At 51.2% G+C, this 14,703-nt stretch overlaps 2 protein-coding genes across 2 annotated transcripts; both read left to right on the plus strand.

Moving 5' to 3' along the window:
• Nucleotides 1–3,699: 3,699 nt before the first annotated feature.
• Nucleotides 3,700–4,736, plus strand: LOC120659044. Its single transcript, XM_039937117.1, has one exon. The coding sequence runs from the start codon at nucleotides 3,781–3,783 to the stop codon at nucleotides 4,525–4,527; it is 747 nt and encodes a 248-aa protein (XP_039793051.1). The 5' UTR covers nucleotides 3,700–3,780; the 3' UTR covers nucleotides 4,528–4,736.
• A 5,026-nt stretch (nucleotides 4,737–9,762) lies between these two features.
• LOC120662165 lies at nucleotides 9,763–11,360 on the plus strand. Its single transcript, XM_039941287.1, has 4 exons — nucleotides 9,763–9,952; nucleotides 10,327–10,461; nucleotides 10,610–10,783; nucleotides 10,925–11,360. The coding sequence occupies exons 1-4, from the start codon at nucleotides 9,869–9,871 to the stop codon at nucleotides 11,018–11,020; spliced, it is 489 nt and encodes a 162-aa protein (XP_039797221.1). The 5' UTR covers nucleotides 9,763–9,868; the 3' UTR covers nucleotides 11,021–11,360.
• The last annotated feature ends 3,343 nt before the right edge of the window (nucleotides 11,361–14,703 follow it).

Raw genomic sequence — 14,703 nt, forward strand, 5'->3', positions numbered from 1 at the left:
CAGCTAACTAGTCAGTAGTGCATTTCTCACGCACCAAATTACCACCAACCAACAGCATTATTTTTCACTCACAGCAAATCAGCACCAGCCGAACTGAGCGATCGATCCAATGGTAATGGTAAATTCAAAAACGCCCAATCAGCAGCAGAACGATGATGCATGCATGCCCCAGGGAATTCAGCACTATGCCTCGATATCAACCGGAGGTTAACAGCATCGGTCAGGCATTATTACAGGCAGCATTATTCCTTTCGTTCAGCTACTAACATCCAGACCGTTACCGACAATTACGTACCGCAGCTGCGCGCCTGCCTGTCCATACTGCATCCTCCGGCTTTTTCTCGGCGCGGCTGAGCCCACCGGCAACAGCAGGCCATGCATGCGCCGACGACGCAACTCACTCAGCAGCCACTGTTTGGCCTCCAGCTTGCACTTGTCGTTTTGGTTTTTTTTTTTATAGTACTTGTCGTTTTGGTTTTTTTTTTATAGTACTTGTCGTTTTGGTTTGGACGCTGTTCGAATGTTCGATGTGTAAACCTCGTTGTCGTGTGCTGCGTTCACAGTGGTCTCTGCGAACCTGAACCAAAATCGATGGACCCAGCGTCTTTTTCATTTTTATATTTTTCAAAAACATTTTTATAGAAATATATTTTTGATTTCACAAATTACAGTTTTATACCCCTACCGCCCGGCAAGGAGGCGGCAGTGACTTATATGTAAATAAAAAAAATTTATTTGCGCGGAGGCCCTTGGTGGGAGCCTGCCGCCCCCCTTACCGGGCGACAGCCCCCCTGCCGCACGGCAGGGGGGCGGCAGGCTCCCCACACTGTATAAAAGGCTTCTCTCCCTCTCCCCCCTCATTTTCTTCCCACGACATCCAGAGAGGGTGAGGGAGAGAGGAGGGGTGGGAGAGAATTGTAACGGCGAAGCCCTGCCGGATTTTGGATCCGAACCGCAGGTAATAAATATTTGTCAACTTTCTCAATATATTTTTTTTGTATGTTTAATTCTATAATTAGTGTATGCAGCAGTAATGATATTTTAACGATTTAGGTAATGTTTTTAATATTATTTAGGTAGAATTAAGATTAGTTTTTAGAAAAACTAATTAGGTTTACCAACCAATTTTGTGGTATTGATTACCAACATTCTGATAAATTGTAGAAAAACCAGAAAACTTTAGAAAATGTTAGAAAATATATATTAATAAAAATATATTGTACAAAAATAGTAGGAAATGCTAGAAAATGTTAGAAAAGTTTATGAAAATTTAAGATAAAGTGTAGAAAATGCATAAAAATTGTAGAAAATGTTAGAAAAATATATTTATAAAAATGTATTGTACAAAAATTGTAGGAAATGCTAGAAAATGCTAGAAAAGTTTATGAAATTTCAGATAAATTGTAAAAAATGCAATTATGTTGCTTTGTTTGACCATCTTTGTATTTCTTATTGGTACATATTATTGTTAATTTTGTGTAGAAGAGTTGGGCCCACGTACAGTCTCGTCGGGCCTATCTTGAATTTGTGGCTGATTTTGATCGGTTGACACCTGAAGACGTCGTGTGGGAGCCCTACTCCGAGTTGGCTATAAACACTCGTGCACCGATCGGGATATCTTCGGTTTGCTTTCAGGACCAGGCCTTTTGGATGACAACTACAGCGTTGGTGTACGACGTTTACATTGAGGCTCACTGCTCGGACAGAGTCAGGACACAGTTCGGTCAAAGGCAGTTGTATCATGTGCCGTCAGCATTGGATCGGCCGCTTGATATATGCTGACATGCAACCATAGCCGCATGTTGCGACACCACAGGATGGCTACGCACGACATAGGGATGAGACATTAGCTGGGGCGGTGAGTCAAAGTTATCATCGCTTTTCAAATACTTTGGATTGCATTGTTAATGTCTTTCTTTTTCTTGCCTGTAGTTTGAAATGTGCAGGTTGATGGACGTAGATGCCAGGGCGAATTTGATGAGGATTCGAGCGGGATCTATGATGGATAGGAATGAGCAAGAGTCGGCCTGGACCCGAGTTTCACAAAGAGCCCATTCCATGCTTGAAGCCTTTGGTAGCCGGACATCGTACGAGGACTCGTACGGTTCGTCTAAGCCTCGACCTCGTTTCCTTGTGGTCCCACACAGCAGCAGCCTTCCCAAGCACCTTATTGGTCTCAGCAGCATTATCCAGGTACGTGAGGATACTTACTGACTTCCTACTTTGAAGCCAACAATTAATTCTCAGTCCATACAGGTGATGCACACCCACCTTATCAACCTCACGGAGGGACTCAGTTTAGTACTATGGCACCAGCTGCAGGGATGTCATTTCAACCAACACAGGCACCACCACGACCTTTCGGTAGACATATAGTCCATATCTTAATTTCAATTAATTGTGGTATGAAGTCTAATTCCTTTTATATTTACATATAGGATCACAACAGTTATATGATGCTGGACCTTCTTCGTATTATCCTACGGCGACAGCAGAAGGAACGCAAGGTAAATACCTAATCTGTAGCCCGAATTTATCATGTGCTTCTTATTTCTATGAATATTTTAAATAATTTGAACGGTTTACAGGATCGCACCACCAGCTTTCTGATATGGGTCATTCTTCGTATCCACCACCAACAGGTACGTATGATGAATATGTACCCAAATATATGACTTATAAGACGATGATTAAGATATCTTAATTGCTACTGTATAGGGCCCACACAGGATACCTTTGAGGCGAACTTCGAAGATTGGAGTCGATTATTTTCTACACCTAACCAGCAGGCCGATCCTACCTTCCAGACACCTGTGGCCACCGGACGTCCATGTAGAGACGTAGGGCCTCCAGAGCGACACACCTACTCTACAGACCACGTCCACGCTCAGCGTAAAAGAGGTCGACATGGCCGGGGTGGCCGGGGTGGTTAGGAGGTGCTTCTAGCTGTTTTTGTATTTTTGTTATGGACATGTCGTCATGTTATACTTATTTTGTTCTTATGTATCACCTATTTCGTTCTCATGTATCACCTATTTCGTTCTTTTTATTTGTATCCAAAATATCTAAAACCACATCTAATGGCTCACTACTGTAATTTTGCGGGGAGGGGGAGCCTGCCGCCCCCCTGCCGGGCGGCAGGCTCCCGCCAAGGGCATCCGCACAAATAATTTTTTTATTTACATATAAGTCCCTGCCCCCCTTACGGCGGCGGGGGTATAAAACTGTAAATTGTGAAATCAAAAATATATTTCTGTAAAAAATGTTTTTGAAAAATATAAAAATAAAAAAGACGCATGGACCCATATATGATATATCAGGCCGTCACCGTGCTCTCATTTTCGCTCGCTGGGCCGTATTTTATGGCCGTATCTCGTGAACGGGTACACAAATGAGGCCCGATAGAGATGCTAGCCCGAGAACACTTTGCATTGCAGGCCCAACTAGTCATGCAAGCAATGCAGCGCCACTTCTGACTCCTCTTCGCCGCCGCCGACCGACCGCCGAGTGTTCTTCCGGCAGGTTCCAGCGAGAGACGATGCGTCTTTCTCCGCATCGCATCGCACCCGACTCGTGTCTTCCACATCGTTCCCGACCCTCCAGAACCCGCCACGCGTCCACCCCTCCCCCACCTGTCCGAGCACCGGCGATCATATAAGCTCGAGCGCCATCCTCGCCGCCGCTCACCGATCGAGCTGACAAACCAAAGGCGTCAAACTGACATCCAAAGCAACTCTTTTTTCTTGGAAATAAAGAACTATCCAGACATCCAGTACTACGATGGCAACCGCGCGAGCTCTCCGGCTAGTGGCCTCGACGCCGTCCGCCACCCACCGGCACCGCAGCCTCCTGGCCGTGCAACGCCGTCTCCTGTCCGCCTCCACGGAAGCCGCTGGTGCGGGTGACCCCGCCGTGCATTCCGGAGACGCGCCGAGCGATGACTACCCCGAACGCGCCCCGAGGTTCTCCGGCGCTGAGGAGGCCACCAGAGGAGGCCACGGCAAGCACGCACCGACGCCGCCGGCTCCCGGCTCCAAGGAGCGCGTCCCGCCGTTCGCGCCGTCCGGAGGTAAGCTGGGGGGAACACAGGAGTTCGCCGATCCGACGGCAGCCTCTTCGTTCACGCAGAAGCGGCGGCTGTCCGCCGGCGCGGGGCTGGCGCGCGACTCGCGGGAGGAGGTAACGCCCGGCGGCGAGGAGTCCGCGGCGCGGAAGGTGAGGGAGGAGGACCGGGAGTACTACCGGACGCACAAGCCGTCGCCGCTGGCGGAGGTGGAGTTCGCCGACACGAGGAAGCCCATCACGCGCGCCACGGACGGCAGCGCCACGGACCGGTACGCGGACGTGCCGCCCCGGCTGGTGGAGGACACGGTGGACGACTCGCTGGCGCGCGCCGAGGCCATGTTCCGGGAGGCCGCGTCGCGCGGGAACCCCGAGTGGCCGCACTCCCGCGCGCTCGCCGAGATGCTGGCGCGGCGCGAACAAGCAGGGGACGGCGCTGGGACCAGGGCGGCCTGGGGAAGCTGAAGGACACTTGTAGCGTGCTCGTTCTACGTACGTTACTCCAATCCTCCTGTACTGTCTGAGCCACGGCCTTGGTTTTGTAGGGTTAGATGGTAAGCGTATAAAAACTGGTACTGTTGTTACATACGTGTTCTGGACTCTGTAAATTGAACAGTAAACACCGTGTTTTGTAAAAATTTACACAAAAAGATGAATGCATGCATGGAGTGCTGAACAACATTTATTTGCAGATTGGCGTAATTTTTCGAGACGAATCTAATGAGTCAAGTTGCACCATGATTGGCTATAGTAATACTACAGTAACCACGTCCAATATCCCCTTATCATACGGTCAAATGTCTCATTAGTTATAGAAATTGTCGGGTACCATGATTAGGAGCACCCTAACCAAGGGACCCAATCGCCCTTAAAAAGCAAAAACACATGTCAGCAAACGGGCCTACGAAGATCAACAGTCTCCTTCCAATCCGAAGGAAAGGAAAGGACTCAAAGAATCTCAATCCACGGCCAAAGTACACAGTGTGGCCCATCCGAGCCCCCTCAAACCCGCGGAGCAATCTCCGTCTCGCTCGAGGTCTCCCTGCCGAGGCCCTCAACAGCTCCCCGCACCTCCGCTTCGCTTGAGGGTAGCGAACCTACCCTCGGGGAAGCACGCCAACTCCGCCTCGCTCGAGGGTAACGAGACTACCCTCAGGAAAGCAGATCAACTCCGTCTCGCTCGAGGCCACCCCTCGACGGAAAGGACAAACGGCCCATCCGCTCACCCGCCCGCCGTATGTAGGCATTAAATGCCAACAACTCCGCTGCAGCACCCGGGTCAGACGGCGTCAGGCCGCCACTCCGCACAGCAACAGCTCCCGGAGTCCTGTCCGCCAACTCCGGTCACTGCTCCCCGACGCTGTAGCGACACTGTGGGAACCTGCGACGCACTGTGCGGACGTGCTCGGCACTGCTCCCTCCACTGTGTTGCCTACTCCTCGTACTTTCTCTGCTGCGGAACCCTCGACTGGCATGGGCGCGACCCTCGAACACGGCCCGGGCCTTGACCAGAGCAAGACCCCCGCCTGCAGGACCCTCGGAATGCCGCCACATCAAATGCAGGGGACGGTACCCTCGACAAGAGCCACCATGCCGCCCGCTGGAGCTGCCAGCACGCCGGCGTGATCTCCGCAAGACCAAAGACGACTCCCAGGACAACCGCCATGCCCGGCGCCATGCTCCTCAGTGCCCCACAGTGTACTTTGTATAGTAGTCACTGCGCACCCCGATTCGGGGAGAAGATGACGACTTTGTCTCCCCGGCACCCCGATTCGGGGAGAAGACGACGACTTTATGTCTCCCCGTACATGTACTCCGCCCCTCCTTGTGTCTATAAAAGGGGAAAGCGGGCACCATCCTCTAGACGATCTCATCATCATTCGCACACACGTAACTCGCAGAACACACTCGCTCTCTTGAGCCCCGATATTGGCACTTGCCTCAATCATTTTCTCCTCTAGCAGAGACTTGGGAGCTTTCCTCCCTCTCTCGCCTCGCTTGTATCCCCTACTACAGGCATCCCCGGTGCAAGATAGTACAGTGCCCTCGCACACCTTTCCTGGACGTACGGCCCCGCGGTCGGAACCAGGATAAACTCCGTGCATTCCTGTGTTACCTCTTGCATCAACCATTCAGAGTGAGGGATCACGCAGCACGTTACTAGTTGGTGCCGGGCCCCCGGGTCAGGACACCGACAGTTGACGCGCCAGGTAGGGGGCAGCGCTGCGTGATATTTTGTCTTCGTTCTCTCTTTTTTTCCTAGATGGCGAACGAGCCACGCCCACTCCCGGCGGGCACTATGCTTTGGTTCGGGAGTCTCGACTTCGTCGTGACCGGCAACGGTTTCGAAATGGAGCTTCTCCTGCCCGAGGCCAACCCCGACACTCCAACTCCACCGACCCGGCGCAACAGGCGCTCGGACCAACGCACGCGGCAAGCGCGCATGGAGCGGCGCAGGGCAGCACGACTCAGCTCCCCCACGTGGGTTGAGGCTGACGTATCGCAACCTGGCGCCGCAGCTAGCGGCGTCGCCACTTCGTCACCACATGCTCCGACACTATCTGCGCCGGCACCACCACCGAATGTGGCCCCGGAGCCTCCCAAGGAGGGCACAACTGCGCCGTCGCCCTTTCCTTTTGGGATACGCAACGCGGCTGCTACCTACGCTTCGTCGGTCAGCACCAGCAAGAGAGTGTACGAGGACTTGCCGGGTCACCACCTCCTCTCGATCTGCAACCTCATCGCGTCACCACCCGACGACTCCTACCCCGACACGGCGGGATCGATCGCCGATGACATCAATTTCTTCATGGACAACTTCACGGCCACGGAGCAGGACTACTTCGGGGTCCGTGACCTCAACGCCTTCCGGTCGTTTCAGCTCGCGACGGACTACTGCCTCACCTGCTCCTCTGAAGAATCTAGCGATGGGGATTACGATTCCTCCCGGGAGTGCTTCATGGTCGAGCTGGCGGATGGGGTGGTTGACGAAGTGCCGAGTGACGACGGGAACAACGAGGGCCCCCCACTAGCGAACCAAGTGGTGGCACCCCCTCCGAACCCTGCCGCTTCGTCAAGCTCGACGGCGCGGCGGGCGCAGCTGGCGCAACTCGCGGAGCTCGAAAAAAGGCTCGAAGAGGAGCGTCGGCAGACACGACTGCTACGTACCACGCTTGAGCAAGATCCTGGCCGATGACAACGTTGATAAGCCGCTGGAACTGCAAAGGGCCAGCCAAAAGCTCGTCGCTGCGGCTTACCTACTTCAAGCCATGCCGGAGCCCTCTACGACCGAGGGACGCAACCTGCGCAACGAGGCAAAGGTGCTCATCGAGCAGGCTACAGTGCAATAGGCTGAGAGCTCTGCGTCTCGCATGCGCCCGGCGGCTTCAAAGACCGGAGGAGCAGCTCACCAGAGCCACGAGGCCTCAGTGCGTACTCCACCGGGAGGAAAGGGCAAGGCGGACGGGGGCGCGCGACCGCGCTGCCGTTGCTGGCGCTCCCTCCTGCTCATCCCAGGGCGGGTTGCCGAGCGCTTGCGCCGCCTCCGAGAGGGCGCTCGCCACCTCCGAGAGGGCGCTCCTCCTCGTGGGGGCTGGGGTTGGCGCTCCACTACTACAAAAATCCTCATTTGTCCCGCTTGCCAACTTTCTTTAGTTTTGGTTGTAGCAACCGGGACTGCCAAGCCGGGACAAAAGGTCCCGTGCTTTAGTCCGGGTTGCTACAACCGGGACCAAAGGGTCCCGATCACACAAAAAAAATTTAATGTGCGCCAAGTGGGAGTTGAACTCAGGACCTCAGGCCTTACACATAGATTCCTTACCATATCACCTACATCACATGTGGCTCTATATGAGATGCCTTCTTTTTGTAGTAACCTGTAGAGAACCTTTTAGTCCGGGTTGGTACCATCAACTGGTACAAAATGGTCCTTTTGTCCTGGGGGATAAAAGAGTTGGACCTTTTGTCGCGGTTGGTAGCTCCAACCGGGACAAAAGCCCCCTGCACTCCCGCCTACCCGGCTAGCCATTGGACCCGGGACAAAAGCCTCCATTGGTCCTGGGGTCCAATGGCAGCCGGGACAAATGTAGGGATCAAAGGCATGTTCTGTAGTAGTGCTCTTTCTCCTGGTCGCCGGGTGTCGATGCTCCGGTCGCTCCCTCGGCCAGGTTCTTGGACGGTGGCCTCGACCCCTACTCACTCCACCCCTCTAGTGGTGCTTGGGAGGTTAGCTCTGCCTCCTGCTGGCCGCCCTTTCCTGGTGGCCTGCTGGGGTGGGGTGCTGGCCGAAGGCTCTCCGGTGATGTGGTGGAGTCAACCCTAGGAAGGGATTTGGGTGGAGGCGAAAGTCTTAAGTCTGCTAGTGGGCAGATGACGGTGACGCCGCCGGGCGCCGCTCACCTTCTTGAAGCATAATTCCCCCTTCCCTCTTGTCCGGTGAGCGCTCCGGGTGAAAATCTTGACCATGGTGGTCGGACGCCGCCGCCACCTGTGGCGCGGCATAGCTTCCTCCCTTGAGGCGTCATCTTCGAAGCTCTGGTGGTGGCGGTCGTCTACTCTATTCGGAAAGTTTCCGCTTCTGCGCCTGCCTTCGCTCGGTTGCATCTACATTGTTCGGTTGCATCAGTCGTCGTCTGGTGGATGTTTTGCCGGCCCTCTCTTCGCAGGCGAATACTTGCCACCATTCTGCTCTGGTGGATGTTTTGCAGCCCCTGTCGTGTTGGTCGGGATTTGCCTCGGGCAAATGCTTTGCCGTTGTGGTTAGCTGGTTGGGTGGATGCTTTGCCGTTGTAGTTTTCTTAAGCAGGTTCGATTGTTTGGTTGTGGCTAGGTTTGTAGGTCTGGGTGAGTCTCCTCCTCCGTTATTCTTGCTGTTCTTGTTTGTTGTGAGACTGTACGCCACTTGCTAGGTGGTGCTTGTATCTACCTTAATAGCTTATGTGTATTAAGGTTTGTATTGGTCATATTGCTTTCCTCTTAATAAAATATGTGCTCAGGCACATTCGTGAAAAAAGGCCGGTAAAACGACCACCCCTGAAAAACCAGCCCTTCAACAAATTCACCGATTTGATTTTAAAATTTTTTATTCTGTTTTCCGCTATATTTTAAAAAAATGAATATCACAGTGATCTAAATAAGGAATATGTTTGATAAATATAAATATTTACGCATATAAAATTAATTTATATGAAAATAAATATCATTAAAGAGCATCGTTAGAGTATAATTAAGTGTACACTAAATACATGTTCCTACGAAGTGGTTGATATATATTGAAGAGAGTTGCGAGGGATTGAATCTCCAACAGAATCATGCGGGCATCTGGCTCTATCGGAATGCATGCATTGTCATGAGTAGAGAGGCTGAAAGCCTGAAACAGAAACGTTAGTTTACACAAATCTTCCTTCAATTCATCCTCAAACACACGCCCCCCCCCCCCCCCCCCCCCCACACACACACAGAGAGAGAGAGAGACACGCACCTTGTTTAATTTTTTTCTTACTGTTTTCCTGGAAAACAATAAGGTCACGTGACGTGAGTAGCAAACTGGGGACCACACACACCTTGGTTAATTTTTTTCTTACTGTTTTCCTGGAAAAAACAATAAGGTCACGTGAGTGGCAAACTGGGGACCTCCACGGGCTGCGGGCGACTATAAAAAGGCAAGTAGTTAGCCTTGTGGATCCTCCTTTGAAGCAGGCAACAGCCCGCGCTCGCTCTCCGATCCCGTCTGTCTCTGTTGAAGGCAGGCACTTGCATTGGGAGGATAGATCCGAGTGTGTGCTGTGAAAGAGATCGAGGACGGCAGATGATGTCGAGGGAGCGCAAGAAAGCAGCAGCCGGTCTACATGAGAAGCTGCAGATCTTGCGATCCGTCACTCACTCCCGAGTGGTAATTAACACACTAGCTACTCCTCTCGCTTTTTCCTGTGAAATCATATATGTTTGAGGCAGATGAGCAGCAGCTTCGAAGCTTTATTTGGTCTCAAAGGTTTGCTCACGTACAGCAAGGATAAAATAAGTCACCACACTGTATAGTACTAATAGTTTATAGTAACTAAAGGAGAAAGTAGATCGAGCTCGACACGTAGGCTGAAGCACGCAGTGCAAAATTATGATTGGATGTCCTGATAATATAAACCAGCAGATAGGAAACAATCATTTATATATGTTCCCTAGAGCAGGTGTCAGGATGTAACTGGATGAAGCAGAATCTATCTAGGAAAAATCACAGTACCTGAATGGCATTTGTTTTCGTTGTCACAGCTGAGCGATACTTCAATAATCTTGGACGCATCGGAGTACATCCAGGAACTGAAGCAGAAGGTCGTCAGGCTCAAACAGGAGATCGCGTGTGAAGATGAAGCAGGCGCGCTCAAGCACAGCTCCTCCCCGGCGACGGTAACATATACTATATATACACTTGAAATAACTAATGCTTTTTGCGTATCGACCGATCGATCAATCAAAGTGTTGGCGCGTGCTTATTATTATTGGGTACACCTGACAATTATGTATGCTCGATCCGATTGGATCAATGTGCATGCAGGTGACCGTGGAAACCCTAGGGCACGGGTTCCTCGTCAGCGTGTTCTCTGACAAGAGCTGCCCCGGGCTGCTTGTTTCTATCCTGGAAGCGTTTGATGAGCTGGGCCTCAGCGTACTCGAAGCCACGGCGTCTTGCGCAGACGACACATTCCACCTCGAGGCTGTTGGGGGAGAGGTACGGTAATCATAAGAGATCGCAATCATGCATGCATGTCCTTTCACAATTATATTAGGCCGCCATGCCGGTGCTCACGTTCAGTTGTTTTGCATCCACTCGCGGCTACTCTGCTGGTGGAATATAATCTGATGGGCACAGAACCAGGCGGAGAATGTGGATGAGCATGTCGTCAAACAAGCCGTGCTCCGGGCCATCAGGAACTGCGGCTCGGAAGGCTGTCGCCAACAAGAGTAGCTAGCGCGCAGCAAGGGCCTAGCTGGAGTTGCAATACTCGCCGTCGCCGTAGTCCCTGTGATGAGCACGCATGATCGGTTGTGCATATAGAGCCATTGCCGATCCTGTGACTAGTCGTCCTTCTCTTGATGCATGTTCTGTTCTATCCGATATATTATCTGAAGAAAAACAAGAGCCATCAGAAAACCTGCAGTACATGCATGTTTAGTTTCCTCTGTGCACTATTAGCTAGAGTTGGGCATTGTTTGTACGTGGTATGGTAGCCAGCAGGAGCAACAAGGTGTAACATGTGTATGCTATTGCTTAGCTTCCTTCTGTTGATCATGACTAAATTTGCTCGTGTTTCTCCCTCTCTGACTAATGGTGAAGCTAATTAGATTACTCAACTTAAGACGACAACCGTGTGTAATCAATCATGCATGCAAGTCAAGTAGCACAAAATAAATATAAATGCAATAATAAGCAGAAACAACTCCCTGACACTACAGCAAACTGCCTGTTAAACTGTTGATCTCGTACTTATTTCCAGCAGTAACTAACCGCAGCTATAGACCAGAGATAATCAACCTGCCTTATTAGCATTTGGTATATATGTCCGTGGCATATGAATGATATGCTAGCTTATATATGATGCCAGCCAGGACGGGATATGATGAAGCCTGCTGACGCAGCAGCTAACAGGAATCCAATGAGATCGATCCGTGCAGGTTCAGAGTAGTCGTCGGTTGGCAACAAAGGAAGGAGGGATAGATAGATAGATAGATAGATAGATAGATAGATAGATAGATAGATAGATAGATAGATAGATAGATAGATAGATGGCTCAACATCCATGGAACGCGGCCAATGGGAAGACAGGGGAAGCGATCGACGGCGGGACAACTGGTCACTCACGTTCCTCTGCCGCCATCTCTTGGGACAAGCGGCGAAGCCTGCCGCCCCGTCAGCCGGGCACTGTTCCTTCCGGGGAGCATGCTCGGCACGAACTGGCGGCGCCCATGGCTACTATGCGCTCGTGACCAGTTGCTGCGAATGAGACAGCGACATCTTGGCCGGGAACACGCACGCAGACCAAACAACGGCGCTAGCTGCGGACGCGTCTCGAGGGGCGCGACGCGATCGATCGGTCGAGAGAGAATATTGTGCGTCCATGTGGTGTATGTACATGGAGGGAGGAGCCGGGCCAGCGCAGCTCATCATGTCCGCTGGGTGTTCTTGGCTGCTAGCCACACGCGCCGTCCGTTGCTTGCTGCAATGGATCACGAGAGGGATATACGATCTCGATCAGACCTGGTGTCTGAACCAGCAAGGAGCCCAGCGTTGCAGTGTGGTTCAGACAGAGATGATCGATCGATGCATCCGGTTGAGTATGTAATTATGTATAGCAGGTCCAGCGACCTTGGCAGCAGGAGGCCGGCCGGGCAGGTTTTGGCTGGCGTGAGGTGTTGCCTATGAAGCGACAATCTGGTACTGGTCTGGTCCATCCACGGAATCCTGCGCGTTGGTAATGCTAGTAGTTCCAGCTCATACACATAGGCAACTGAGGACCATACAAAGAGCTTCTAGTTGTTTCTGAATTTTTGTCATAGACATGTTGTCATGTTATACTTATTTCATTCTCAGTTGCGTATGTGTATGAATTGCTAAGTTATACTTTTCATATTTATCTACTTTACTAACAGTTTTTATTTCTATCCAAAATATTTAAAACCACATCTAATGCCGCACTGACGGTCAAGATTTAACCTGTGGGAGGGTCCTACCGCCCCCTGTCGGGCGGCTGCCTGGCCTACCGCCCCGCCACCGGGCGGCAGGTACCTGGCAGCCTCCCCCAGAGGCCAAAATGCGATTAAAAATAAATTTTATTTATATTAAGGTCCCTACCGCTCGGCAGGAGGCCGGCAGGGGACCGGCCGCCCCGCAGCCGGGCGGTAGGGGTATAAATCTGTAAATTATGAAACCGAAAATATATTTCTGTAAAAAACGATTTTGAAAAATATAAAAATAAAAAAACGCTTCTTCCACCAGACGTTTCAAGTGGTCCATCTATGGGCCTCTTTGAGATTATGGGCTCGTTTGAAACTGGGCCCACGTTGGACATAGGTGCATTTTGTTGATTGGGTCCTCCTTGAAGGACACAAAAGGCCATTACGAAAAACTTTGTTCCAGAGGCCCATAGGACTGCATACCAAGGCCTAAAGTTTATCAATCTTGTTCTCCATCTCGCTTAAAGTTTAGGAAATCTTCGGCCGGCTTAACACTCCATTTTGGGCCGGAAGTTGTTTTTGGCGCTCCTGGCGTCTATATAAACTCCGCTTCTTATTAATGAATGCTGCAGGGCGCTCTCGAGTCTTCTTTCCCCTCCCCACAATAAACCGAGGCGACACCAGGGCGGAAATCCGATCCGCCGCCAATTCGACCTCCGCCTCCAAATCTGATGCCCTCGCCGGCGTCGGAGGTGGAGGGGGTTAATCAATCGGCGGCCGGTTGCGTAGATATACTATAGTTTAGGTAGGTTCTGTAGTCTAGGGTTCCCGGTGGGATGAGACTCCCATCGGTTCTTTTGTCCCTCCGAGGTACTTATGGTGAGGGTGACGGCGCCAGAGTGGACGGCCGCCGTGCATTCTTAACTGAAGATTACCTTGTGAGGTATGTAATACACCTACTCGTGCAGCCGGGTTGGTGGTTTGTCTTCTCCCTGCTCGAGAAATCGAGTTGGTTGCTTTTTCCGCTAGGGTTGCTTTGTCGCCGGGTGTTTCGGGGTCGTCGGCGGTGCTTCTGGCGTCCGATCCCGTACTCTTGGCGAAGATTTGGCTGCTGGCCAGCTTTGGCCCGGGCATTCAGCGGTCAAGGTGCACATCTAGTTATGTGCCGATCGATGCGGCTTCAAAACCATATGTTGCTTTGTTGAGGTGGGATTCGGCCTCAAGCTGCAAGCTCGGCGTCCGTTCCAATGTCGAGTGGTGGCTCCGTTCCCTGGTGGCGAAGACGACCGGGAAGCCTTTGCAAGGACTAGTATGTAATTTTCTTTTTATTCAGGAATGTCTTTGCAAGGATGTATGTGTAATACTTTATATGAATCAATAAAATGCAACCCGGTTTTTCTCAAAAAAAAAATAATGAATGCTGGACTTTCTTTAAAAAAGAAAAGTTTAGGAAATCTGTATCAATCTTATTATCCATCTCACCAACATTATAGAAATAGTTTTCAAATAAGGAAAATTTTATTATCAATACAGTGGAGAGCTCGAATCTCGAGACATGCATATTAATTTCTCCATAAAAGAAATGTACCCAACTGAGTTGGCAAATAATAGAAGCAAGCAAAGCGTGACCAAATTAAAATAGCTATGGACTGGAGGTTGAAGCTAGTAATGGCTGGCCGCCATGTACAGAACGGCTGTACGTGGAGGGAGATTTTTCCACGGAAACTTGAAAGAAAGCTGCGCGCGTGCCGACCGAACGCACACCGAGCCGAGCACAGCAGTCGCAGTCTGGGCTGGCACTGGCAGAGATGCCGAGCCCAACGAACGCATTGCTTGGCCGCTTCTTCGTTCCCTAGCGGAGCGGCGCCTTGGATGGGATATGAATATGAAATGAAATATTGGTGGCTCCCCGTCCCGACACCGACGTGTGCCCAACCCAACCATGCCTCCTTCATTCCATTCAGGCTTCCATGGTTG

This window comes from Panicum virgatum, chromosome 2N (genome assembly GCF_016808335.1).
Source record: "Panicum virgatum strain AP13 chromosome 2N, P.virgatum_v5, whole genome shotgun sequence".
Classification (NCBI taxonomy): Eukaryota; Viridiplantae; Streptophyta; class Magnoliopsida; order Poales; family Poaceae; genus Panicum; species Panicum virgatum.